The sequence below is a fragment of the Canis lupus genome, chromosome 23 (genome assembly GCF_048164855.1).
Source record: "Canis lupus baileyi chromosome 23, mCanLup2.hap1, whole genome shotgun sequence".
NCBI lineage: Eukaryota > Metazoa > Chordata > Mammalia > Carnivora > Canidae > Canis > Canis lupus.
This window is the reverse complement of record NC_132860.1, coordinates 10,758,511-10,785,905: the sequence shown is the minus strand read 5'-3', so window position 1 is coordinate 10,785,905 and position 27,395 is coordinate 10,758,511. Positions and strand designations below refer to the sequence as shown.

The window sequence follows — 27,395 nt, the reverse complement described above, 5'->3', positions numbered from 1 at the left end:
AGAAGTAAAGAAGAGAGAACATAAAAAGTTATTTAGAGTCTATTAGGATGATGTAAACTAAAGCCAACATATCCAACAAATCATAGAAGCCCTAGATGCTGGGTAAACATATGCACTTCCTATAATTTCTGAATGGGGAGGGGTGTTGTGGCAGTGATGGCACGATGAAGACAGCAGGGCACCATAAATCTTCCTGGGGCACCAGCTTGCCTCCTGTTAACTGGATGCAGAGCATCTTCTAGAGGGAGATATTGCCAAGGGCTTTGTGTGTGGCGGGGGAGCTGGCCCAGTGCAGCCAAAGCGCACACACATTGGCCTCTGCACATTCTCATCTACAAGGGAAAACCTTCCAAAGGGTGCTCTGTTCTGCCCGTGGGGTGCCTACCTTGGGCTGGAAGACGCGGTTCTCCTTCCCAAGGTGGTCCACAATCCCGAAGATGCACAGTGGCCCAGCGAAGCCCAGCAGGTCGGCCAAGATGCGGAAAGTGCTGCTGAGGACCAGGCGTCTCCCGAAGGCATGGCAAAGTGCCTGCCAGATGGCCCGGGCCCCCTGTGTGCTCTGCGAGTCCTTCTGCTGCCCAGAGAAAACCCATGGCCAGGTCAGAAGGGCCGAGGGCCTGTTCATGGCAGGGTCCGCCCTCCCAGGAAGGCCCTGGCTCCTGCTTTCTGGGGAAACTCAATGGCCACATTTGCTGCAAACAGGTAAACTCCAGGAAGAAATCACTGAATCACCAAGTGCACAGTTAGGTAGGCCCTATTAACATGGTCCAGATGGAGAAACTGAGGCCAGGTGATCAACCAAGGTCACACAGCGGGTCAGGGACTATGTGATGAGCACAGCACCATAATGAGGAAGTGGCACGTGTCAAGGTCATTCATCACCACCCACCATTGCATCTGCTTCAGCGTCTCCCTGCTGTTCTAGGGCAGAGGCAGTGAAGGAACACAGGCCTGGGAGTTGGGAGACTGCTTCTGCCACCTACCAGTGGCCCCGCTCTGGCCAGGTCACGGCTGTTCTCTGGGCCGTGATATTGGGAGACTCCTGCCTGGCTCAGCTTATAGGGTTCTTGGAAGTATCAGGCCACTAAATCCCTCCTTTAAAATGGGTGAAAATATTCCCACCTTTACAGTCCCTGAACTCTAGAAGGAAGAACCTAGGACATGAGGGAATTCAGGGGAGTCACTTCCTTTCTCAGGGTCTCAGTTTCCCCATCCAGACGATGAGTGTGTTAGATGACCTAAACCGTAAGGGCTATTCTAGCTGTGACTGTCCTGTGAATCTTTACTTCTGGACTTGCCTCCAGTTCACTGTGTGACCTAGGGCAAGCCTCTTCCCCTCAGTGGGCCCTACCAGGGGTTTGAGGAGGTCCCCGTCTGAGACTCTAAACTGAAGGGAGGGGAGTGGATGGTGTGGCAGGGCCCCCACTGACCGCTTGGGTGTCGAAGGCCTCACAGAGCCGCTGGTAGTTGGTGAGAGCCCTCATGGCAATGGGTAGCTTGCCAATGGCTCGGAGATCAATGGGCTTCTTGTGAGCAGTCTTGATGAAAGCATTCATCCACCAGTAGGTGCCTTTTGACAGCAGGTTCACAAAGGGCTGCAGGAAGCGCACCCCCAAGTCCTGTAGGTCCTCAGGGGGCTTCACTTCCCTTGGTGACTTGAAGAAGATATATCTCTGTGGGACACATGGATCACTGGGGATAGGTAAATGCAACTTCTCACCCCTCTCCATTTTGCCCCAGAAAAGATCAGGGGTTGTGACATCCCATCCTTGACCTCTAACATATGGGGTCATATCTTGCCTATTCCCAGGAAAAGGATCACTCCAACACCTCTTGGCAACCAGTGCTGGGCCTTCCTAAAATGTAATGCTTCATTGAGGTTTACTCTGAATCCCTTTGGCTGGGTTGGGTTGGGTTTAGGTTGGATTGGGGAAGAGCAGAAATCTCCCATATACCATCCCATATACCACAGATCTGAGGACATTACCATGTTTCATGTAGTGTTATTGGAACATGGAGCCTTGCAAACCTTAGCTCAAACCCTGTCTCTTCCACTTACTAGCAAGGTGTCTTTAGACAAGGTCTCCTCTAAAATGTTTCCTTGTCTAAAAGGTGGGTGGTACTTGCATTCCAGCGGGGGGCTGTGAGGGTCAGTTGAGGCAGGCAATGTTGTAGGGCCTCTGTACCCTGCACATCACCAACTAAAAGAGATGTCAGAGAAATGCAAATTCAAGGAGCACTTCACACTCATCGCCCAAGTGAAGCTGGCCCCATTGCTCGTTGGAGGCAGGGAGAGGGTTTTCTATATTCATTGCTGGTAGATTATATTGCTTCTTTCTGGAAGGCGATCTGCAACACTGATTGAAATTTAAAATACACAGACCCTTTGAACTAGCAACTCCACTCCTTGGACTCTCTCCCACAGAAATAAAAGCAGCAATACATAAAGATATTAAGTCTGTTTAATACACCATTATTTGTGAAGGCAGAAACTTGGCAGTGAAGTGAATGCCCATCAACTGGGTAATGTTTGAATAAATTATTGCTCATCCACATGATGGAATACTATGCAGCCATTAAGAAAACTAAATTAGCCATACCAGACTTAGAGGGAGTCCTAAGAGATATCTGTTGGGTGAGAAAAGCAAGACCTACAAAACTGTGTATAATATGATCCTATTTTTATAAAATGAATATTGAGAGGAAAAATCTTTACTCTCATAGGTGTTGAGAAAAAAGCACCCTAAATAGATACAAGTAGATGGTATAGTAATAAAAACCAAGAGTGGAAGGACACATATGAGGCTGTTAATCTGGGTTACCCAGGGAAGGGAAAGGCCCGAGGAATATAGGGTAGGGAGAGAGGAGAGAGGGGAAAGGAGTAAGCAAAAATGATAATGAAACAAGACAAAAGCCACGTATGCATCCACGTTTAGTCATTCTGGTATATGTGTAACCATATGAACACATTAAAATAACTCTTCTCCCCCCAAATAACAGCAGCAACAGAGCTCAGAGAAGCCAGTACTCCAAGCTCTTTTCCCTCTCTATGGTTTTATACCCAGAATCCTTCAACCTTGGCTAATGCATCCTATCACTTCCATTCCCTCTGGGAGCTTGAGGTAGAGGGCAGCTGGCCAGATGGAACGTTCCTCTCAAACCTCTCCCCTTTGGGGGCCGCTAAAAGAGGCTGCCTCCTTCCAGGGCTTGTCTAAGCAGCTAGGTGGGGGCCCACACCCAGGGGCAGGACATTGATCAGGAGGAGACCCACCCCGGCCCAGGTGTCTCCTGAGGGGAGTGCTGGGGTGGCCCGGGAGTGGCCTGCTTACCCTCACCATGATGACATTGACCTCCACCAGGAGCAGCATCCCGTAGAGAATCACCAGCAGCCCCGTGAGGCAGAAGCGCAGCTGTGAGAAGCTGATGGAGTGGTCATAGAACTTGACGAACTTGATGGTCTTGGTGATGAAAGCCAGGGTCCAGTAGACTAGCAGGGCTGCAGGCGAAAGGATGTGTGTGTATGTGTATGTGTGTGTGTGTGTGTGTGGTGCACGTATGCACTCACGTGTGTGTGAGAGTGTGAGAGAGAAGGAGAGAAAAGAAGCAGGCAGGAGGAGGTGTGTGAGTGAATACACCAACGTCATGGGTATGGATGCCCGTTTCTGAGCAAAGGGCTGTGTGTGTGAATCTGTAAGTGTGTCATGTTGAGGGGGTGTGCATACATTCACACGTTCATGGTAGGTACGTTCAAAACATTAATGATCTTGTAAGTCAAGCTGGTCAGCCAAGTTTTCCTTTATGGTAATTAATATATTATTTTTTAAGTTTAACGAAGTTGTAGGCACTGTGCCGAGTGAGCGCTCTGAGTATTATCTCCCCTTATTCCCTACAATCACCCTTGTGAGGGAGGAACTGCCACCACCCCAGGACGAAGGAAGCCAGGCCCAGGTAACTAACTGATCAAGTCAGGTGGCAGAACTGGAGCCCATGCTGGGAGGCTCTATCCTACAATGGTTTCCTCGTGGGATTTCCAAGCTGGAAAGATCTATTTAAAAAAAAAAAAGATTAAAAAAAATATTTTATTTATTTATGTGTGAGAGAGAGAGGGTGAGAGTGAGAGCAAGGATGAGCAGAGGGGAGGGGCAGAGGGAGAAGCAGAAGCAGACTCTCCGCTGAGCAGGGAGCCCGATGTGGGACTCGATCCCAAGACCCTGGGATCATGACCTGAACTGAAGGCAGGTGCTTCACCCGCTGAGCCACCCAGGCGCGCCCGAGCTGGGGAGGTCTTAAATGTTCTTCAATCTGCTCTTTCATTTTACAGATGAGGAAAGTGGAGCCCCACGGAGGATGTGGCCTGCCTACGCTCGCCACGAGCTTGAGTGCAGCCAGTGCAGAGCGTGCAGCAGCACGGCCCTCACGGAGCCTGGGGGGCTGGGGATCTGAACAAGTAAGTGACAGTTCCGTGAGGCAGTGTGCACGGTGGTTAGGGCAGGGCCCGGCAGCCGGATATCCCTGGGCTCAGATCCTGTACTTCAACAGCCATGTGACTGGGGGTAAAGTCCTCAGTCTCTTCACCCACAAAATGGGGATAATGGTAGCACTTCCTCAAAGGTTGTTGTGAGCACTGCATGGAAAGAATTTAGCACGGTGGGCCTGGCACACAGTGGGTGCTCTTGGGACGTCAGCTGTTAATCCATGTTATCATCTCCAGATTTCAGACCTGGGCCCGTAAGCATCAGAAGCTAACAGTAGATTCTAATCTCTAAATTCTCACCACTACCACCGGCCAATAAACCACTATCAGCGAGCAACAACATCAAGCAGCAATGACTAGTCCTCCTCTAGGAGAAGCTTTAGGTGGGCAGCTCCTTCCCCTTCCCTCCCTAGGGCCAGATGCCCACAAGGGCAGCCTACAGCCCCTAGGGCTCTTCTCTTGTCAGAGCACAGAGAAGGAGACACCCTCCCCTGCCCTCCATCCCTACGTGGGCCTGGTTGCATGAATGCCGGGGCATCTCTTGGAGACCAAAGCGGGGGTCTGGCCCAGCCTAAGTGTGGGCTGGGAACGAGGCCAAGATGGTGAACTTGCCCCGGGAGGGATGAATGTCATCTATCTCGGGTCCCTGGGTGAGGGCGTTAGGATAGAGGGCAGAAGCGTCTGCTTTCTGTGCATTGCCCCTCTCTGGCCAGGACTGGGGTGATAATCCCCTCAGCTTGGTCTGGCTCCCACGTCCCAAGGATCCCACAGCTGGAGTCCATCACCCTGCTTCCACACCTACACTCCCCCAGACCGAAACCAAGCATCAGAACCTCTTTGGCCCCTCGTGATGGTCCCCTACAGGGGCCCAGTCTTGAAAATATGCCTCAGAGGGGCCTTAACAGATGTGGTTTGATGCTCTTCATAACAACCCTGTGATTAGGCAGGGACTCACTATTCTGTATTCTGTCCAGATGCAGAAACTGAGGCTCCCAGAGCCTGAGTGCCATGTCCAAGGTCACACAGGGACTTAGTGGTGGGCCCAGGACTAAGCCCGAGGGTCCCTTCCCCTGTGCTAGACACAGCAGCCCTCAGTCAAAGCTTAGAGCTTGACCGAGAGGAAAGCAGAAAGGACGGGGTATGACATGAGGGCTGCTGGCGAGTTTCAGGCTCTGAATGCTCCTTACCCCTGTGTCTTCCCTCCCCTTCTCCACACCCTACCTATTACCACGTTCTATCTCCTTTACCTCCTAAGTATCTGGGCGAGCTGGGTCACCATCATAACCCCCGGGGGCTGCCCTCACATCTCCCCTGCTCTCCCTTTAGAGCCTTCTCATGCTTCGCTCACTTGCCCATCTCTAGTCTAGCCTCTGTGAAGCAATAATCTGATCAAAGATGATCTCAAGCACCCATGCTCCTAACAGCATTATTTACAAGAGCCAAAAAGTGCAAGACCTCAAGGGGCCCCTGAGGGATGACTGGATAAGCAAAATGTGGCATTTCCATTCAGTGGAGTGTTATTAAGCCTTAAAAAAGAAAGGATAGTCTGACACATGCTACAACACGGGTGAACCTGGAGGGTGTTCGATTAAGTTAAATGAGCCAGTCACAAAAGGACAAATTCGCCTATGATTCCGCTTAGACAAGGTCCCGAGAGTAGTCAAGTTCATAGAGAGAGAAGGTAGATTGGTAGTTTTTAGGGGTGGAGGTGAGAGAGGAGAACAGGGAGTTATTGTCTGAAGGACACAGAGTTTCAGTCTGGGAAGACGAAGTTTTGGAGATGGGTAGTTTGGATGGATGGTGGTGATGGTTGCAAAAAAATGTGGATGTATTCAATGCCATGGAATCGTGCATTTAGAAGTGGTTCAAGTGGCAAATTTTATGTTATGTATACGTTACACGCACACATATACACACACTCTAACCCTCAGTGCCCATGAGAAAGATCAATGCTTGTGGTGTGGCCTTGGGGGCCCCACCTAGTACGGTCCCCATCTGCCACTCCGGGCTTCAAAGTTCATTTCTCTTCTGCTCTCTGCATTCTAGCCACGGGTTTTCTTCTGGATTTCCTAGCATGCTTCTCCTGCCTCAGGGCCTTTGCGCATGCTGTTCCTTCTGCCTCCAACATTCTCCTCTCCCTTCTCTCAGTTAGGTCCCACCTCTCCTTCAGTTCCCAGCTCGAACGTGATGTTTTCACAGAACACTTCCTTGATCTCATCTGGAGCCTCAAGACCAAGGTTATTCTGTGGGCCAAAGTAAGCCGCAGTGGGGTTCACCTTTCTGCAGGACTCCAGACCTGTGACCAGATGGGAGTCTTCTCAGAGGGCCAGCTGTTTCCCCAATACCCACGGCCCTCAATCCCTGAGCTCAGAGAGGTATAACCTCCCTGCTTTTACCTGTTCTAGAATTTCTGGCGCTGCAGAGCAAAACTCTAGCAAGTGGGAATGGAGGGAGTTAGTCCTTGTTCTCTGGAGAAAGAATGGTCTATCTACGGGGGGGGGGGGGGGGTAATTTGTGCTTTAAAGAAAGAACATTGTGTGCTTTCCAGAGAATGAGAAAATGAACTTGCCATATGCCCGGATAGGATGTTTCTAGGGGGCACTGGGCAGCCAGGCCCGAGGGTAAAAAAGGGGTTCTCTGTACAAGAGGAGCTGCTTCAGAAGCTTCAGGAGAGGGAGGCTCTCTGAGGTCTGTACTTACCATCTCTCTCTCTCTCAGCTGGTGCTCCCTAGTCCCCCAGCCACACTCTGATAGGGTCACCCAGGTGGGGGGGCGGGTCACCCGGATGATCCTGATGGAGCCCAGCTCTCCCCTTACCCAGGAAGACAGACGTCCCGATTAGCTTGGGAAATACCCTCTGCCCACCCACGACACCATGTTGTCTCTGGCTTAGCACAGAGCGTTCCAGACTCCAAATGTCAATTAGATGTTATGACTCCTAAAAATCATAGCCTGACTTAATGATACAGTCTGACCACAGCCACTCAGCCAGATGTACAGCCCTGACCTTAGATAGACCTCCAGATTGATACCTTTGGCCCAAGCAGTCTGATGACCCTTAGACACACAGTCTCAGAGGCGGTTAAGAGCCTGCTTGGGTTCCAGACTCCGGGGATCTAACCCTGATTCTGCCTCTTGACTAGTCGGGCAGACTAGTGTGAGTCACTTAACCTCTGAGCTTCAATTTCCTGTTGTGTAAAAGGGAAGTGATAATGGTATCTACCTCAGAGTGCTGTTGTAAGGATGAAATGAGCTGATATATGTGAAATGTTGGGGAGCATGGCTGACACACGGCAAGCGGTAGATGAATGTTTGCTGTTATTATTTGTAACCTCTCTGAGTCTAGTGTCCACATCTGTAGAAAGGGGATAGCTGTGATACTGATATGGAGATTGTGGAGGTCAAGTGAGACAACGCACGTGAGGAGCTTAGCAAGCCTGGCACGCCGTACATGCCCAATAAACATCAACATTCATTGCTGTTGTTTCCGCCTGGGACCCCAGCCATACAGTGTCAGAAGGTCTAAGGAGGCACCCCTTCTTGAATCTTTCTAAGTGTTCACAAACCACGGGCTCTAGTCCTGGGGTCTAGTCTCTTCTCTCTCCAGGTGACCTCAGCCAGGCTCAAGCTTTTGATGCCATCTACAAGCCCATGACCTCTGAATGTATATCTCCAGTCCTGACCTCCCCCGAATGCCCGACTCGTTTCTCTAACTGCCCATTTGACACTTGAGTTGGTTGTCTCAAACACAACATGTCCGAGCCCGCTCCCCCCACCTCCGCCAACTCCCCAAACCCTGATCCATGCTCAGTTATTAATACCATCATTTGCCCAGAGGCTCACACCCAAAGCCTAGGGATCTGCCCTGTTCCTCTCCTGGCCCCTGACTTCATCTCCTACCATTCCTCCTCTTTCCTGGCTTTGTCCATACTGGCCGGTTTGTCAAATTTGTTCCTACCAACAGGCCTTTGGACTTGCTGTTCCAAAGCATGGAAAATTCTTCCCTGAAGCATGTGCACGCTCACTCTTATCAGAGATCTTTCCCGACCACCCTATATAGACAGCAACATGGCCATCACTCTCAAACCCTTGCCCGGCTTTATTTTCTTCATAGCATCGTTCCTACCTATGTCTTCATTCACTGTCTTTGCTTGCCCGTCTCCTCCCACCAGAAGGCGGGGGTTTTTCTTCTCCACTTCTGAACCTCTAGCTCCCCAGAACAGTGCTGGGCACCTAGTAAGTGCTCAGTAAACATTATCTGGACGCATGGATGAAGGGAACTATCGCTCTCCTGCCCCCTCCTGCCCCCTATACCTATCAGCAGCTTGGGGAAGTTGGAGGTCTCGATGTTGTGATAGTAGACCACGGAGGTGACAGCAGCCATGAACGCCATCCCGGCTGGCATGTACAGGTGGAGATGGCGGGATTCAGTCACCCTGAGATGGGGAAGAGGGAGAGAGAGAGAGAAAGAGAGAGACATTGGAGGTAGATGTACCAAATCCCCCAAAAGAGCAGCTCAGGCTCTGTGCTTAGGGCTCAGCACACAGTAGGGTCTCTGGATCATACGCACAGCTCCACTCCTTATCTTGGCAGCTCTGCCCAGCCCAAACATACCCCAAACATGTCCATTAGTTAGGGGTCCAGGAAGCCACATGGTGATGCTATGAGGACTCAGTGTCCACACTTTGGAACTCATAGCTTTCTCTCCCTGGGTTCAGGCTCACAGACCCTGACATGGGGAAGCCATGCTTAGCAGTCACAGCTGCAGAGCCTCCAGCCTGGAACCACTTCCCTGGGAGTGAACACAGCTGGGTTCCTGCCCTGGGGTCCCTTGGGCAGTACGGGGGCCTGTGCACCCCAACTCTCTCAGGGACAGCTGCACTTAACATGAACAGTATAAGTCAGCACTGACACCCGGCCCCAGGCGGTGTAATGACAGCCCTGTAGTCAATATTTATCGAGCATTTACCCTGCGCCAGGCACTGTTCTAAGCGCGTGATGTATATGAACTCACTTAATCATCATGAGATCCCATGAAGTTGGTCCTCTTAGCCTCCTCATTTTACAGTTGAGGAAACACAGGCGTGGAGAGGCTAAGTAACAAGCCCAAGGTCGCCGGTTTTGTTTCCTCCCTTGAGATGGTGATGGAGGCCAATATCAGCTCATCCCCTCCCCAGTGTAACTCACAGAGGCCCAGGTGGTGGGTGCACTCTGCTCTGGTGACAGGATCTGTAGGGAGCCCCAGCTCTCTCTGACGTCAGGCTTTCCCAGGATTGGTGAGGAAGCTCACCTTAACTGGCCTGACTGTGCCCCTCCACGGCTCCCTCCTACAGAAGCCAAAATCCACACTGATCAGCCGGGGACCAAAAGGTCCAGGTGAGACGGCCTCAAGCCACTTTTTCAGCACTGCCCAACCTGCTCTTCCTGCTGAAGCCTTTTGGGACCCCCTCCATTCCCAGAAGGCCCGCTGCAATCTCCTGCCCCAAGGATGCCCTGGCTTGCACTGCTCCTTCTATCTAGCATGCCACGCATCCCTGCCCTCAAGAAACTAAGCATAGGGAGGGGGCAACCATGCTCAGAGCTGTCTACCCAGGCAGTCTAGGGAAGTGATATTGGAGATGATCTGAAGGCTGAGAGCACAAGGAGTGAGCAGACAACCAAGGAAAACTTCACAGAGGAGGTGGCTCCAGGTTGGATTTTGAAGGATGGAGAGTTCAACAGAGAAGGAGGGAGGACATGAGGAGAGCCATGTGGGGGCCCTAAGTAGTCCAGTAGGACTAGCGTACAGGTGTAGAGGCACTATGGGCTCCCCTCCTGGTTTGCTAAAAGAACCACACATTTGTTCTAGCAGCAGTGTGTCCAACCCTAGGGAATAGATGGTGATTGGTTCAAGCAGCCATGCAATCCCACACCCCTTTGTCAGTGATTGGTCTAAGGGTGGCCATAAAACTCAATTCTGACCAATGAGATGCAAAGGAGAGTCTGCAGAGGATGATATCCTGCATAAAGAAGAGGCATGTGGGAGCTGGTCTCCTTTGCCCTTGCCTTCCTCCCTAAGTGATACCTGGAGCTGGGCAGCCGTCTTGTGACCATGGGGAAAGATAGGCCAGACACACAGAGGATGATGTAGAAAGATGGCAAGAGGCTGGGTCCCTGACGACATCACCAAGACACCAAACTGACTAGAGAGGCGATCTCTAAATATCTTGTTAAATGAGGCCATAAATGTTGATATTCCTTAGGCCTTGGTGGGCATTCTCAGCAAAAGACTTATACAGGATGCACAAGGCCATCAGTGACTAGTGGGGTCACTGGGAGAGCCAACACCCTGTGCAGGGGTCTTCAAAACTCCTGCCTTTGTATCTCTTGGAATAAGTCTCTGAGAAACTATATTATTGCCTCACAGATTTTTAAGTGACATCTTAAATATTAGATGTAAGTTTGAATAAATTCAGTTTTTGCAATAGGAGGCAGAAATGATAAATATTTAATATAATTAAATAGGATGAAGAATACCCATAGTTGAAATAAATATTTCATGACATGACTTAACAAAATAGACTTGGGCTGCTTTGCTGAATAATACACACTAAATTAGGTTAGAAATTAGGTAAAAGTCTTATGTATGGGTTTTTTCCAGTGTATGATGATCTAGGAAAACATTCTAGTTATATTGCTAAAAAAAGTGTTTCCTCTCTAACTTGCACTGCTTTGGTTGTTCTAAATTCGGAGCATCACACAAAAATAATACCCAAAGGAAGACAGGAAGCCCTACAAATGTTAAGATGCCTTACTTAATCGCTAAATGGGGCTTACCCTAAACTTAGCTAGAGTTTGAAGACCACTGCTGTAACTAGCCCCCATGGCCTCCTGCACCTAGACTTCCAGGTGGGTCTGTAAACCCAAGCCACAGGGCACAGGGGGTGCCCCAGGGCAGGATCTGTGGCTTCTCTTCCTGTCTGCTCCCTTCTTCATGGTTGCCTGCCCAGGGGCATGGGCACACAGATGGAGGCCAATAAAGACCAGGTGTCAAGTGTCCAGTTCAACAGCCAACCTGCTCGCTGGGGAGGAAATGGCAGTTTGCACTGCTGGGGGAGATAAGGGATACAGATGCAGCCCCACACAGGAGGGACTGCTGACAGCAGGCAGGAGGGAGTTCCTGACCTGATTCATTCCAGTCTCCCACATTCTGGGAATGTCCTGTCTATCTGCCCAGAGCTCTGGCCATTCCATTTCTGCATTCCATCTGTGCTCTAATTTCATCCTCCATGGCCCTGTGAAGCAGGCAAGGCAGGGATTATGATGATCATTTCACAGGTAGAGAAAGAAAGACCCAGAAAGGCTGAGTGGCTGCCCCAAAGTCCTCTGGCTGGTACGTAGAAGTGCCAGCAGATGAGCCCAGTCTACCTTCTCCGCAGGCAGGGTGTTTTCCTCTCTGCCACCTCACTAGTTATAACCCAATGAGAATTTCTGGCCTGAGGACTCACGGGCATCTTTCCCCTTTGGAGCATTTGTGCTGCTTAGGAAGGGGCGTCTAGATGGGGGTGGGGGGTGGGAGGTAGATTTGTCACCTGCTACTTATGTGGCAGCATGCCTTCTGGTGTTCTTGCTGGTCTGGGGGACCTGGATAACCAGGAGGAGCCCCAAGGCAAGCAGTTGTTGCAGAGATTACTGCTGGAGTCAGCATGCAGGGACATTGGGGGCGGGAGGGTGAGGTAGCGTGTGGGGACCCCATCCCCCTGCTGTCCAGCTCAGAGTGGTTGGACCTCTGATATTTTAGCCAAAATACCACCCTCCACCACCCCCTTACCCGGGCAGTCACGGAGCCTTCTTCTGCGAGATGGTGGCTTCATCTCCTCCTCCTCCTCCGCACCCCCACTGCTGACACACCACTCCTGGCTGCACTTACCTCTCATCTAGCCTACGGCAATCACCTCCTAGGTGCTCTACCTCCATCCTCTTGCTGCCTCCAGCCTGCCCTGGACACTGCCTAGTACTGAGCCGACCACGCGTCTCTTCTGTTCCAAACTGCTGACAAAATCCAACCCAGACACAGCCTGGCATCCGAAGCCCTCCTAGAGATGCTCCCAATACCATCTCCAAGCCCCCACCCCCAGCGCTTCCCTGCAAGTGCTTCATGCTTCAGCCTCCAAGCACTTGCTCCCGCCCCAACCTGCTTTCCTTCCCATGCCTTTACTTCTCCTCCCCCTGCCTCCCTGCCTCCCTCTCCAAACTCCTCTGCTGTCAGAACCCTTGTCACTCTTCCAGACTCAGCTCAGAAGTCCCCTCAACCATGAAGCTTGGCCCGCCCTGCCTTCCTCTCTCCTCCCAGAGGTCTCACTCTTACAACTATTTTGTTTAATCTCTTTCAGAGCCAAAAAGTGTCCATGGAGCTTTGTCACCTGCCTTGTGCTCTTATTACAAAGATGAATAAAATCCAACTCTGAGGCCTTTCTTACCCAGGGGGAGACAGTTTTGCAACTAGACATAAACTAAACACAGTATGATCTGTGTTGTAGCAGCGGTGTGAGGAGTGTGCTGGGAGGCCCAGAGGACAGGTAGGGGAGGGGAGGCCTTGGGACTGAGGCTAGACAGTGAGGGGTGCTGGCTGTGAGGACCCCAGATGTCAGGCTGAGCACCTGGGACCCTGAAACACTGGGAAGCAAGGAAAGGTCTTAAGCAAGAGTGATTTTTATTCTTCCCAAGATGGTAACTCCAGGGGTTGGGACAATCTTTTTTTTTTTTTTTTTTTAAGGTTTTATTTATTTATTCATGAGAGACACAGAGAGTCAGGGACATAGGCAGAAGGAGAAGTAGGCTCCTTGTGAGAGTCTGATATAGAACTTGATCCCAGCACCCTGGGATCAGGCTCTGAGCCAAAGGTAGACACTCAACCACTGAGCCACCCAGACATCCCATGGAGTTGGGGCATTATATGATGCTCTAGGATTGTTTCACGGGGTCTTGGCATGCAGATCCATATTCCCTCTACCCTGCAACACTGAGGCCATGGCCTGGGTCTCACTTGTATCCAGTATCTGGCACAGAGAGCTTGACACATGGGAGATGTTAGGTAAACAGTTACTGGATTTATCAGCAGGTGTTACTGCCTCATGGAACGCAGGTGAGCTGGGGTTTCCTTTAGCTTGCAGGAAGCACCCTGGGACCCATCCACTCTCCTGAGACACTCACCCATCGGACAGGATGCCCTCCGCGATTTCACACACCAGGACAAAGAGCAGCATGAAGGTCAGGATCCAGCGCAGGTTGTGCCCAGGGAAGTGGAGCCATGTGCTATGGTGGATGTGTACCTTGGAGCTTTGACTGCCCCATCCTGCAAGTAGAGGCAGGAAGAGGTGGGAAGCCTGGGTCACCAGGAAGGGGTGCATGAACCCCAGCAGGGTGCTTAGGTATGGGTCCACAGTGGGGAGTGTACCCATTTGTACACCTGTGCATGAGAGTGCCTGAATCTGGTACATGTGACCTAAATGTCCAAGCATGAAGCCTAGAACCATGCAGGGCCACCTGTGCAAGTACTCATTTTATATGCTGACCTCTTATATGACAAATGATCATGTAAATAAACCATTTGTTTGAGAATGGAAGTGTAAATGCTGGTACAATTTTGGATACACATATAAGCATAAGTTACACATGCTCCCTCCCTATATCTGATTGTCTTTGTCAATAATTAGTAGCATCTCCGCCTCTCTCATCCTTCCCTTTTAAATTCTGGGACAATTTTTCCTTTCTTCCCAAAAGCTGTATATGAATTTTAAAATTTGCTTTTTTAAAAAAAAATCTTAATTAGCGTGAATTAACAAGTTTTACAGAGGCGGGGCACACCATATGAATTGACAGAGCTCTAGCTAGCCTGGGAAATTCAAGGTCTGAAAGAGAGAAGAAGGGCTCCCAAGTGAAGGGGCGCCTAGGATGGTCCTGACCGTGGTGCCCAACTTTGCAGCGGGCTTTCCGGCAGGGACGCTGCCTCAGGCGGGGTAGCAGCGGAAGGGGACCCAAGTCCCTGGCTCCTGCCTCTCCCCGCCCAGGGCGCCCGGACCCGCTGGGGCGTCGGAAGGTACTGACCGGCCACAGGCGTGGCTCAGCCCCGGGAAGCAGGTGCACACTCCGCGGGGCCCAGCTTCAGCGCACAGGAAGGGTGCCTGGGGGGGTGTCCTGGCTCCCTACACAGCGCTGCGGGGCGCCGGCCCGAGCCCCTCCGACCGCTCCAGCGCCCCCAGAAACCTCTGCCTCTGGCTCCGCGGTGGGAAACTTGGGGGTCCCCCGGGCCGGGAGCGTCCGCTGTATTTGATGCGGATTCGGGGGCCACCTCGGGAGGTGAGGGGACGGGCAGGTGCGGGGACCGCGGGCTAGCACACCCAGCGGGGGACCCCGGGACCGAGCGGGCGGCGGGCGCGGGCCGGGGGGGGGGGGGGGGGGGCGAGAGCCGAGCGGCGCGCTCCTCCCCTCCCCTCCCCTCCCCTCCTCCCCTCCTCCCCTCCCCTCCCCTCCCCTCCTCCCCTCCCCTCCCCCTCCTCCCCGCCGGTGCCCTCCCCTCCGCCGCCCCGGGCGCGCTCACCGATGAAGAGGATGGGGAAGGTGATGAAGAGCAGGAAGACGTGCGGCACCACGTTGAGCGCGTCCACGAAGCAGCCGTTGTTGAGGACGCCCTGGTCCACCCGGTAGGCGGCCGAGCGGTTCTCGCTGCCGCAGAAGGCCAAGGGCATGGCGGCGCGGCCCGGGGCGGCTGCGGCTGCGGCTGCGGCTGCGGCTGCGGCTGCGGCTGCGGCTCCGGCTTCGGCTTCGGCTGGCTCCGCGCGCCTCCCGGCCTCCGCCGCCGCCTCCGGGCGCCCGCCCCCCGCCCGCAGCCCCTCCCGCCCGCCCGCCGGCCCCGCCCCGCCCCCGCGGCCCCGCCCCGCCCCGCCCCGCCCCGCCCTCGCTCCCTACCTGCCCGGGGGGGGGGGGGGCCGCGGGGACCCGGTTCCAGCTGTGACCGCCGCGCGCCCGGAGGTGCCGGGGCCGCCTGGAATGCCCCGCGCGTGTGCTGCGCCCCGCGGGGAGGCAGGCTGGCCGGTGCGCACGCTCCAGTCCGGGGGGCGAAGGGAGGAGGGTCCGAGGGGCCCAGGGGCGCTGCCCGGGGCTGGGATGTGGGCGCCCCTGGGCTTGGCGCGGGCCGCGGTGGGATCGGAGGGTCCCGGCGGGGGCGGGGTGGGGCAAGCCGTCTGTCCCCCCACGAGCGTGGGGGAAGCAGGGGAGATCATTAGGGTGGGGAGCACTTTGCATATTTTCCAAAAGTGGCCCCACGCGCGGGGCGCTCGCAGGTGCTTCACGGCGTATCCAGCGCCTTCGCAAAGGGGATCTCTCAACACCGACACGGCTGCTAAGCGCAGGTGATGGTTCCTCCCAGTTCTGATGAGGCAGTTGAGGCTCAGAGGGGTCCCTCGGCTGACCCGAGGTCTCACCGCCAGCCCGGGGGAGGGGGCCCGGGGGAAGCACAACTGAACCCGGCTCCTCGGATCCGCGCCTTCACGCCCCACCCGTCTCCCACAGGGAATCTAGACATTAGAACATTTGAGCGACGGGACCGCTTGGGTGACCCAGGGGTTGAGCGTCTGCCTTTGGCTCAGGTGGTGATTCCGGGGACCTGGGATCCAGTTCCGCATCACGGGGACCCTGCGGGGACCCTGCTTCTCCCTCTGCCTGTGTCTCTGCCTCTCTCTCTCTCTCATGAAAAAATAAATGGAATCTTAAAACAACAACAAAACATTCCAGCGACTGTCAGGTGAATGTGTAGAATGGGTCCACGCCCAAGGCTGAAAAAGAGGCACTTAGGGAACTAAATCCAGGGAAAGCAAGGGAGGCCGCCAGGGGGGGTGGAGAAAGCGAATGTCACCCTCAGCTGTATCCTTAACCTGATACCAACAGGCTTGGGGAGATGAAAGACCTGGTGAAATTATGAAGACAATGTAATGCATTCCCATACCTTTGGAAAGATTCTCACAGCTCCTTGGCCAAAAAAAGTTTAGGACCTAAGAAGAAAGAGGAATAATGGGATTTTAGGTTGGGTTTTAGAAGAATTCCCTGAGTTAGGGATATGGAGAATAAATACACATGTTCTCAGGAGGGGCTGGGGGCCACCAAGGGAAAACTCTTTTCAGCCCTTTTCTGGCTTCTCAGAGTCCATTCTGAGGCCGCTTTGAGTCCTCTAGACTCTATAGGATGCTGTCAGGCAAGGCCCCAGTTCTGCCTCAGGCTCTGGGAGAGGTGAGAGCAGAACCGAGCACCCTGGCAAAGGGCAGGTGGGGTTGGGAGAACAGCCTGGGGAGAGCAGAGGTCCAAAGGCCTCAGATAATCTGACTTTCTGAAACGTCTCTGAAGCTGCAAGACGTTTCCTCCCGTATGCACCAAAATAGTGAAAACTTGGTGGCAGCAATTGTCCAACACCCGCAGCAGTTCATTAATTTGGGTGATACAGCCTCTGAAAAGGTCCATGTAGCCATGTGGGAAAAACTTATGAGATAATACCAGGTGAAAAACCAGGAAACAAAATTGTGTGTTTCCTGCGAGTACAGTCATATTAAATATGTATGTTTGAATGCAAGTCTGCAGGGGAAGCTCAGAAATGGAAATGGCTTTTGCATGAGAGCAGAGCGCAGTATATGTTAGCTACTGTTGCCGTGTTATTATTACTATTACGACCATTCTCTTTCTGTAAGACCTAGATGACCATGGTTCACAGAGATGGGATGATGTGCCCATGGTCACCTAACAAGATAAAAAAAAAAATTGTTTTTATTGTTGTTCCAAGTTTTTTTTTCTTCAAACTTTCTCTGAGGCTGCCATTTTATTTTTGTAGCTGCAATTTCAGTTTTTCACACCTTCAGGAATGCTATTTTTCCTTTTAGTGGTGATAATATATGTATTTTTAAAGAACAAGTCCCCAGTCCTGGCTCTTGTGTGATGTTGGACAAGTGACTATTCTGTGCATCCATTTCCTCCTTTCTAAACGAGGAAGATAATAATATACACCCCAGAGGAGTCAAATGAGATCACAGGTATAAATAAGCTTTGTAAACCAGGAAGATAGTCCAGGCTACTTCATCCTCTGGGGGTCCCCACATGGGACACCCTCAGTCAATGAATAGTATGTAGTGGTCTGTCCCTTCCTTGACATTTGGCATGCAGTGCTTGGCACAACCCACACACTTTCCTCTTCTGGACCATTTGACATAAACCAAAGGCCACGTTCAACCCAAGCTGGAGCCACGTGTAAAGGACTTAAGGGATCATGGGCTGAGACGAAGAGTGTCAGCTCTGGAGACTGGATGCGGCATCACGATTGCCATCTCCAGCACAAACCTGCTGTGTGACTGTGACCAAATTCCACCTTCCTGCACCTAGCTTTATAGAGAGGACACTCATCACACTGCCCACCACGCAGGTGCTAGGGTTATTTTGGAAAGTGTGGAGTCCAGTTTACTAGGAGGCCCCAGAAGGACTTCGTGTATTATAATCTTGGAAACAATTTGAGTGTTCCTCAGTGGAGGGCTGGTTAAAACAAATCAAGCAAAGCCCATGGTATTATTTATACGGTGGAATACTGAGACGGTACACATGAAAAGATGTCCAAGGCATAGATGTGGAGCAGCCGGTGTAGCATGAAACCATTTATTTCTAGAACAGGAGACACAGAGCTACACATGTCTCTGTGGGGAGGCGCTGGGTCCATGCTTTCCCACTTCCAACAGCCTGCAAGCTTCTGATGCGGGGGGACTCCAGGAGAAGTCTCAATATTAAAGACCCCACAGAGCTGCTCTGAGCGCAGGTCTTCCCCTTCGAGGACGCCCAGCCTTTCTCCTGGCAAAATGGGAAACCTGGGATGGATTTCAGAGACCTGAATTCTTGCGCCCGCGCATCTATTGGGTGGGTGTGGCCGCAGGCAGGGCCCCTCCCCTCCTTTGTTCAGGAAAAGCCTTGGCGAGAACCTTCCAAAAAAGTACCTTCCAACCCCAATGTTATTCAGGCTATAGTGCCCTGTCCTGTTTTTTTTTTTTTTTTTTTTTAAGATTTATTTACTTATTTATTTGACACACACACACACAAGAGATTCCCCACTGACAATGGAGCCTGAGGGGGAGCTTGATCCCAGGACCCTGAGATGGTGACCTGAGCCCAAATCAAATGTCGCACAGTTAACTGACCAAGCCACCCAGACGCTCCAGTGCCCTGTCTTTATCTAATCAAGTGTGTCAGTGGCCATGGCAGGTGGGGTCATCAGGATGATAATGGTGATGCAATAGAGTGAGGTGATATTTCAAGAAATTAATCTTTTCAATAGCCCCAATCAACCGTGAGCTGATTAAAAACAAACACAAACAAAAATTATGGAATCATCCATATACTATGCAGCGAGTATGGAGAATAAAGTAGGTGTCTCTGTACAGACCAGAGAAGATGTCTTCTCCACCAGCCCCCACCCTCCCCACTCCAGGCAAGTGACTGTGAAACTGGGGCCAAGTGGAAAGCAGACAATAGGTGTGTCAAAGCCTGTGTCTACAGGGGAACTTAGAAGCCGGTAAAAATCACTAAAAGAGAGAATCGAATTATAGACAAACTGTCATGGCCAGAATCTGGGAGGGAAAAGTCATGTCCCCTTTCATCTCCATCGGGGTGGGAGGAGGAGGAGCAGAAGCTACCCAGCAAGGCAAAGCCTATAGACCCTGCTAGAAAATCCATACCACGATGATTTTGAAGAAGGGTTCCCTTGCCCCAGGGCAGGGCCAGCAGCCTAAAGGAGGCAGGGGAGCTCAGCCATACTTGCTTGGGCGTTCGTTGCAGAAACAGGATGGAGCCTCCCGGAGTCTCTTGGCACCACATAACTGGAAAGGTGGGAAAGAGACTTCAAGAAAGTCCCATGTTAACATTTTCTGCCTGCCTGGTGTAGTGGCGGGGAGTGGGGGGATGCTTGAAAAAGAAATTTGGTAAGGTTCTTGTTCTTGCCCACTGAAGTTTGGATCACACTCACTATAGTAACATAACTCAGAAGACCAAATCCGTGTATGGCCTGGTTGCTCTATATCCTTAAAGTCAAACTCATTCTCTCACTGCATCCCCCAAAAGACCCAGCTCCTCATTGCATGGAGTAGAAGAGGAGGCTTTACTGGACCTTCCATGGGGAGATGGAAAGAATGATTTGCATACCTCACAGAAGAAACTTTGTAAAATTCCATCATTTCTCTACCCACCCCCCAAAGTCTTCTCCCTTGTGTCTATCTTATGTCTCCTCTTCTGTTCTTCTGCACAGCTTTTCCAAAAAACATGCTCCTCATTTTTTCCAGAGCAATACAGCATTTGCTTCCAGCTTGCATACCCACTTAGGGCTTCTGAAGCATTTCTCTTCCCAAGCTGCTGACCATTCTCAAACCTGCTGTCTTTCTGGACAGATCGAGTGGGGTAGGGGAGGATAAGGAAAGAGAATAAGATAGTCCCCCTTTTGTTTCACCAACATTTGTTGAGTGTGCTTAGTATGTGCCACACAATTTACCTGTTTTAAATCAGAGTAATTGCCTAGTGGTTACTATTAGCAGAGAAAACTGAGGCTCACAGGATCTTTTCCCAAGATCACACAGCTGGGAATTGGTAAAGATAGGATTTAAGTCTAGTTATGCTTGGCTTCAGAGACTGTGCTGCTAACCACTTTCCAAAGGGATGCTGGGGTTGCTGAGGATTCTTCTGTACCTGAGATTTTATCTCCTGAGGAGGGAGTGCAGGCCCCAAAGAACAGACCTTTGGGGAACCCTGCCCATCTGCACATTTTGCCTTTTCTGTATATTAGAGACCCAAGGAACTGCTCAGTCATCGCATCCATCACTGGCATCGAACGGGAGGACTCGAGTGCCAGGGACTCCACGGACTGGGGCCTCTTTCGGTAGGTAAAGTGGGCATGCAAATGACCCTGCAGTGATTTGCTTTGGAGACAACTTCCATTGGTGACAAATGGGACTGACTTCATTTGAGCTGCATAGGGATCCCATGAGGTGTGCTGGCTTGCCCCTGCCCCCACCAGAGGCCACACTGCCCCAGAACTGCCATCTGGGCTCAGCCAGAAACAACGCTTCTTTCTGGCACAGCCTGGCCCCTGACAGGTGCCTCTAGCAGGCACAGCAGGCCTCAGCTGCCTGGGCCTGGAGGCCCTGCCAGAGCTGGGGCTGAGGCCAGGTGAGGTGAGTGCTGCTGGACAAACTGGCGCAGCTTCCTCCCCTCCCGCCAGAGGGATCTCAGCTCCTGCCCCCTGAGCAGAGGCTTCTGGACCCAGACTCTGCTGGGGAAGTTCAGGGCCCAGATCTACTCCTGACCAGGCTTGAGCTGAGGCAAGTCAGCCTCTCTGATCCTCAACTACAAATGAGGAAGGATAATCCCTTCCTCATGGGTCATGTGTCTAAGAAAGTCTGGCACACACTAGACCTCATGTCAAGTTCTTCCATTTTCAGATCAGCTGAGGTCTTCTTGCTCCAAATCCCAAGACACTGATTTCTGACCCCTGCCTTCCCCAACCCGGTTTTTTTTTTCCCCCAACCCGGTTTTATTGAGGTATAATTGACACAATATTATATACATTTAATTTGCAACATAATGATTATATATAGTATATAATGATTATGTGTGTGTGTATATATATATATATAGTCACAAAGTGCAGGATTATATATATATATGTTGATTGTGTGTATATATAAGTTATATGTATATAAGTATTGTGTATATATAGGTATAGGTGTGTGTATATATATAGGCATATATATATAAATGATTACCTTAGTAAGTTCAATTAATATCCAATACCTCATATACTTATAATTTTTTCCCTTGTGATGAGAATTTTAGGACCTACTCTCCCAGCAACTTTCAAATATACGACACAGTACTGTTAACTACAGTCATTGTGCTATACATTACATCCCCCAAACTAATTTTTCTCATAACTGGCAGTTTGTACCTTTTGACCACCTTCGCCCACTCCCCTCACCCCTCACCTCCCACCTCCTACCTCTGGTGACCACCAATGTGTTCTCTATTTCTATGAGTTCCTTTTTTTTTTTATTCCAAAGGTAAGTGAGATCATACAGTACTTGTCTTTCTCTGACTTATACAATTTAGCATGATGGCCTCAAGTTTCATCCAGGTTGTCACAAAGGGCAGGATTTCCTCTTTTTTATGCCCAAATGTTATACCATTATGTATATACACATTTTCTCTATCCATTCATACTTTGGTGGACACTTAGGTTGTTTCCATGCCTTGGCTACTGTAAGTAATTCTGCAACACTTACTGATTTTTAATAATGGATTGAGTTCCTACCTAAAATGTAAGCGGGCCAGAACAGAGTGCCAAACTCTTTATTGCATTATCTGGCTTGTCATCTTCTTTAAGGCAGGTGGTCACTTTCTCATTACACAGGTGAGAATAGAGGAAACTCACTTGCCCAAGGACCCCCAGCAAATTAGATAGCAGAACCCCGCTCCTACTTGGAGCATTCTGCTGGGAAGTGGGTGAGGTGGGAGTAGGAGTTGGGTAAAGAAGGAGGGCAATAAAAGGGTGTCGGAAGTGATCTAGTTGGAAGGGGGTGCAGGGCGGCTGCATGGGGACTACGGCAGTGGTGTCTGCAGAGCAAGTCCACAGTCCCTATTTCTACCTGGCCACTTGAGCATGTGCCTGTATTTAATGCATATGGCTGACTTCCTTGTGCACAGGTGAGATGCAGCACACAAACGGAAGTTGTGTGGGGCATGCTTGCCACTGTGATTCCATCAGGGAGGAGGAAAGACCCTTCTCTCTGGTGCTTGGGCAGTGAATGACCTGGCCAAGAGTTGGGGATGAGACAGACAGACTCACAGCCACCAGCTAACATTTACCTGCTTGAAGGAAACATTGCTGAAGTACTCCTCTCATGCCTCCACGTAGTCAAAATCTATTTTTAGCTAAAATGAGCATATTAAAAATTCAAACTGGTGAATATATTTAATTTTAAGCTTTTTGGATAGCCAAGTGTGCCCTTGAGAAGATAGTCATCTAATGATGTAAGTGATCTGGGGCTTGGGCAAAGGATAGATAGAGCCTGGAGAGGTTTTGTTTAAAAAAACTGAGCCCGGTGGTTTGGAGAGAAGCATCACCTTTTCCATTGGAGCTGGAGAAATCAAATCAAATTTTTCTGCTGGTCAGTCCCCTGATGGGAGAGGGTTGAGGAGGAGAATGTTGCTTGCTCCCCTAATTTGGAGAAATAACCTGGCTGAAAAATGGATGCTTGGGTCTTTCCCAAGTAACTGAGGCAATTAACCAATAAATTAATAGACATTTATTAGATATCTATTGGGTGCCCCCTGGGTTCCCTTGTAACTCTGCAAAGTGAGTATTACTGTGTCCTTGGGGAATTGAGGCTCAGAGAGGCTAAGGGACTTGCCCTGGGTCACACAGCCAGGGAGATGTGTAGCCTAGATTGAAATTCAGGTTCAGTTGGGTCTTGAATTTGTGTGTTCCCATACCAAAGGTTTTCAAAGTATGGTCCCCGGACCAGTAGCATCACCTGGGAATTTGTTAGAAAGAAATCTACTAAATCTGAAATTCTGGAAGTAGAGTTTAGAAATCTATTTTAGCCAGTCTTCTACGTGATTCTGATGTATGCAACATTTGAGAATCATTGCTTTCTACCACATTGTCTCCTGATAAAGAATAATAACAGATTGCCCCTATCTTCAGGGGCTTACAATCTGGTTGGGGAAAACAAGATAAACACATTTATTTTTTTTAAAAAAGGTGACCGACCTTGGAGATGCAGACTGCAGGAAGCTCTGGGGGTTAAGGTGGTCTTGAGGGATGGCCCAGCCTATACAGGTGAAGAAGCCGGGAGACTGTCTGGCTGGGGAGGGATATCAGTGCATAATTGTGCATAATTGTTGGGAGGCTGGAATAAAACTTTCCAGATGCAGTGAGTGAACCAGTGAGTCTCCCTGGGCACATTGAGAAGACTCACGGAACATAATGGGGGCTGGATTGTTAGTGCTCTGGAATTGTCAGCTAAGGAGCTCCCAGCATAGATTCTGCTCCTACAGATGGCCACTCTTCATTTGACAAGCCACAGTTAGGGAGCACCTGTTGTGTGTGTCCAGCACCAGGCAATGGAAGCTAAAAACAGGCTCCCTCACCCGCTGACTACCTGCTTCTCAGCTTTCAGCACTGGGCTCAAATGTTCTTTCCTTGGTAAAGCCTTCCCTGAGCCTCCTCCGAGCTGGGCCACTTAAAGGTCCCTCACTTGAGTCTTTTGTATGGACCCAGTCATTGTTTTACCACCCAGTGCTGTGAGGATTCATTCTCCGTTGTCTCCCACACTGGGCTGGGGGCTGCTTGAGAGCTGAGACTGAGTCTTATGTAGATGTGGTTCTAGCACAGAGCAGGTGCTCAGTCTCAATAAATATTTGATCAATGAATAAATAAGTGGATGAATGAACGAACGAATCAATCAGTGGTAATGTTTACCCATGAACATAACAGCTGTGTGCTTGCTCAGCTAAGTGAAAACCTGATGTCTATAAATTAAATTCAACTTTCTCATCAACTTACATTACATCATTGAGGTGCATTTTCTTTGTCTTTGACAGATTCTTAATTCATTTGTTGGTATATCTTTATTGGACACATAACTGTGTGCTAGGCACCCTACCAATTGCTTGGAGATACAGTAGTGAATACAGGGCTGACACCAAAGGAGCTCACTGTTCAATTTTTTGGAAATTTCTAACAGCTTGCCTTTAAGCTTTTTGTTTTTTATTTTCATTGTCACCCTTTTATGAGAGTGGATTTCACCTCTTTTGGGTCAGAGATACTTTTGAAAATCTGAGAAAAGCTTCAGATCACTTCTTCAAAAGGAGAATGAAATGCTGGGGTTTATAACTACTCTCTAAATCCATCTGTAAGCCCTGAATTAGCAACGGCAAGCGTGAGGTGGCTGCTGGGTTGGTGTCTGATGGACTGTCCTGAGGGTTTGGGGCCACATCGGTAGAATTTTGCTCCATGGTATCTGTCAAGGGAATGATGGGGCTTGAAACCAGCTCAGTAGAGCCTAAGCTGACTCCCCCGGTCTCAGGATCATCCGTGACAGAAGAAGAGTCTGTGGCCAGAGTGGCCAGCTCTGCAGCACATGGGGAGAGAGATGAAACTGCTTCCTCTGAGGTGACTGCCTTCATTGCTTGCCAGTGATGCTCTGTTGTCTGCCCACCTGTGACCAGCGTGTGGACTGGGGAGAAACACAATTCCTTCAACTTCTCAGTGCTCTTGTAAAATGCCCTACCCTCCCAACACTTGCAAGTGTATACGAGATAAAGGTAGGGAACTTTTGTTTCACTTTCCCTGGAAGTGCTTTGCCCTTCAAACCCCTGAGAATTAGATCCGTAGCCATTTGTCCAGATAATTGCTTTTATCCGAAAGGATAATAAGATGTATCCAGCGATTCTACTTGTGGGCATATGTCCAAAATAATTGAAAACATAGTCTCAAAGAGATATTTGTACACTCCTGTTCATCGCAGCATTATTAACAAGAGCCAAATGAGGAAGCAACTCAAGCACCCATGGACAGGTGAACAGATAAGCAAAGTGTGATGTATCCACACAATGGAGTAGGATACAGCCTTAAAAAGGAAGGACATTCTGACACACGCTAGGAGTAAACCTTGAGAAAATTATGCTAAGTGAAATAAAAGGCATATACTGTAGGATTCCACTTATGTGAGGCACCGAGAGTAGTTGAATTCACAGAGACAGAAAGTAGAATTGTGGTTGCCAAGGGCTGAGGGAGGAGTGAATGGAGAGTTTTTTAATGGGCACAGAGATTCGTGTCTACCAGAAAAGAAGAGTTCTGGAAGTGGATAGTGGCAATAGTTGCACAATAATGTGCACGTATTGGATAACTGAACCGTGCACTTAAAATGACTAAAATGGTAAATTGTATGTTATGTGTATTTTTCCACAATTTTTAGAAAGGATAATAAAACTTCTCTTATCTCCCCAGGAGGACCAGGTACCTAGGTTAAACCCCTAAGGTGCCAGAAGACTAGAGCTCCATCTCCCTAGGTGTGTATATTCCAAAGGTCTAGGGTGATACAAACCCTTACCTACTTGCAGAACTAGTAGATCATCTGAGTTAACCTGCTCATTTTACAGTCAAGGAAACTGAATCTTTTTTTTTATTTTTTTTATTTTTTAAAATTTATTTATGATAGAGAGAGAGAGAGAGAGGCAGAGACACAGGCAGAGGGAGAAGCAGACTCCATGCACTGGGAGCCCGATGTGGGATTCGATCCCGGGTCTCCAGGATCACGCCCTGGGCCAAAGGCAGGCACCAAACCGCTGCGCCACCCAGGGATCCCAAGGAAACTGAATCTTAAAGAGAAGATACAGGGGCCTCTGGGTGGCTCAGTTATTGGCTGTCTGCCTTGGGCTCAGGTCATGATCTCGGGGTCCTGGATCAAGCGTCCCTCCCCTGAGCAGGGAGCCTGCCTCGCCTCCTTCTGCCTCTGCCCCTCCCCCTAGCTTGTGTACTCTCTCTCTCTCTGCTATGGCTCCCTCCTTGGAGGGGAGTCAGCTTCTCCTTCTCCCTGTACTCCTCCCTGCTCATGCTCATTCTCTTTTGCTCTCAAGTAAAATGTAAAACCACCTCTCTCAAGTAAATGAATAAAATTAAAAAATAAAATAAAAAAGAGAAGACACACACACACACAAAAAGAAGAAGAGGAAGAAGAAGAAGAAGAAGAAGAAGAAGAAGAAGAAGAATCATCTATCCATCCTTTCCAGAATGATCCTTTAGAATGATCCTTTCCATCCCTTCTCAAAGAAATAAGTTTTTCTCCCCTTCCTTTTCTGGAAGGCAGGGGCATGGCTAACTCTCCGGTATATAAGTGGGAAAAAATCCCTTGCTTTGCATCCCTTGCCTATGGAGTGTCCCACCACTCATGTAGGAGATTTTTTCCATCTGGTTTTCATCACATCACCTTGGGGTGAAGTCTGGGGCCAAGAAGGAGGGGACACAAATGCACTTTTCATTTACTGTCAGGTAATTGATAGGAAATCTATCTCTGTTATAGAATAGCTCATGTGCACACTCAGGATGAAATTAATAAAGATGCATATTGAAAACCCAACCTGTGTACATGCGCACAGGTGCGCACACACACACACACACACACACACTCAGCTGGTGGCCTGCTGGAAGAGTAAGTGCTGCTTCCTTAGAAAGGGAAGGTGCATGGAGGATTTTCTACATTTAACATACCTGGGGGGGGGGCGGGTAGCTCTCCCAGCTGCTAGAGTTGTAAGTGTGAGGGCCCCAGGAGCAGAGTAAAGAACAAGGAACCCACCTTTGGGAAGCCCCATTCTGAGAGGTGAAATGGGCCCCAAGCCACTCGTCTATCACACCTGTGCCAGATTTTTAAAAAGTTGATGTTAACTTGGAATCCAAAAACTGTTTCTAAGCATCTTATCTATATTCCTTTCTATTCTTTTTTTTTTTTTAGGATTTTATTTATTTATTTATTTATTTATTTATTTATTTATTTATTTGTTAGAGAGAGAGAACAAGCAGGGAGAGCGGCAAGCAGAGGGAGAGGGAGAAGTGGCCTCCCTGCCAAGCAGGGAGCCCAATGCAGGGCTTTGATCCTAGGACCCCGGGATCATGACCTGAGCTGAAGGCAGACACTTAACCAACTGAGCCCCACAGGTGCTCCCCTTTTGATTCTTAACATTCTGTAGAGTAGGTACTATTTATATCCATTTTATAGTTGAAGGGAGGTAAAGCTAAAATAAAACACAGTTCCCACTTCTCAGGACATTTGGGAAGCAAGTGTGAGAGTCTGTTGCTTGGCTTTCAGGAGTT

The 27,395-nt window shown here is 50.0% G+C and overlaps 1 protein-coding gene across 9 annotated transcripts in view; it reads right to left on the bottom strand.

Annotated features, from left to right (window-relative positions):
* Positions 1-15,269, bottom strand: part of ABCC8 (ATP binding cassette subfamily C member 8) — a 75,778-nt gene extending 60,509 nt beyond the window's left edge. For 4 of the 9 annotated variants that reach the window (XM_072793881.1, XM_072793884.1, XM_072793882.1 and 1 more), the window contains exons 1-6: positions 15,054-15,266; positions 13,667-13,808; positions 8,789-8,910; positions 3,330-3,496; positions 1,431-1,673; positions 386-574 (exon numbers count right to left, since the gene is read on the bottom strand). In XM_072793881.1, coding sequence (XP_072649982.1) covers positions 386-574; positions 1,431-1,673; positions 3,330-3,496; positions 8,789-8,910; positions 13,667-13,808; positions 15,054-15,201 — 1,011 coding nt within the window. In that variant the 5' untranslated portion in view covers positions 15,202-15,266. Of the gene's footprint in view, positions 1-385; positions 575-1,430; positions 1,674-3,329; positions 3,497-8,788; positions 8,911-12,284; positions 12,466-13,666; positions 13,809-15,053 lie in introns of those variants that run through there. The other 5 variants (XM_072793883.1, XM_072793885.1, XM_072793887.1 and 2 more) reach the window with 3 other exon arrangements.
* Between the last annotated feature and the right edge of the window lie 12,126 nt (positions 15,270-27,395).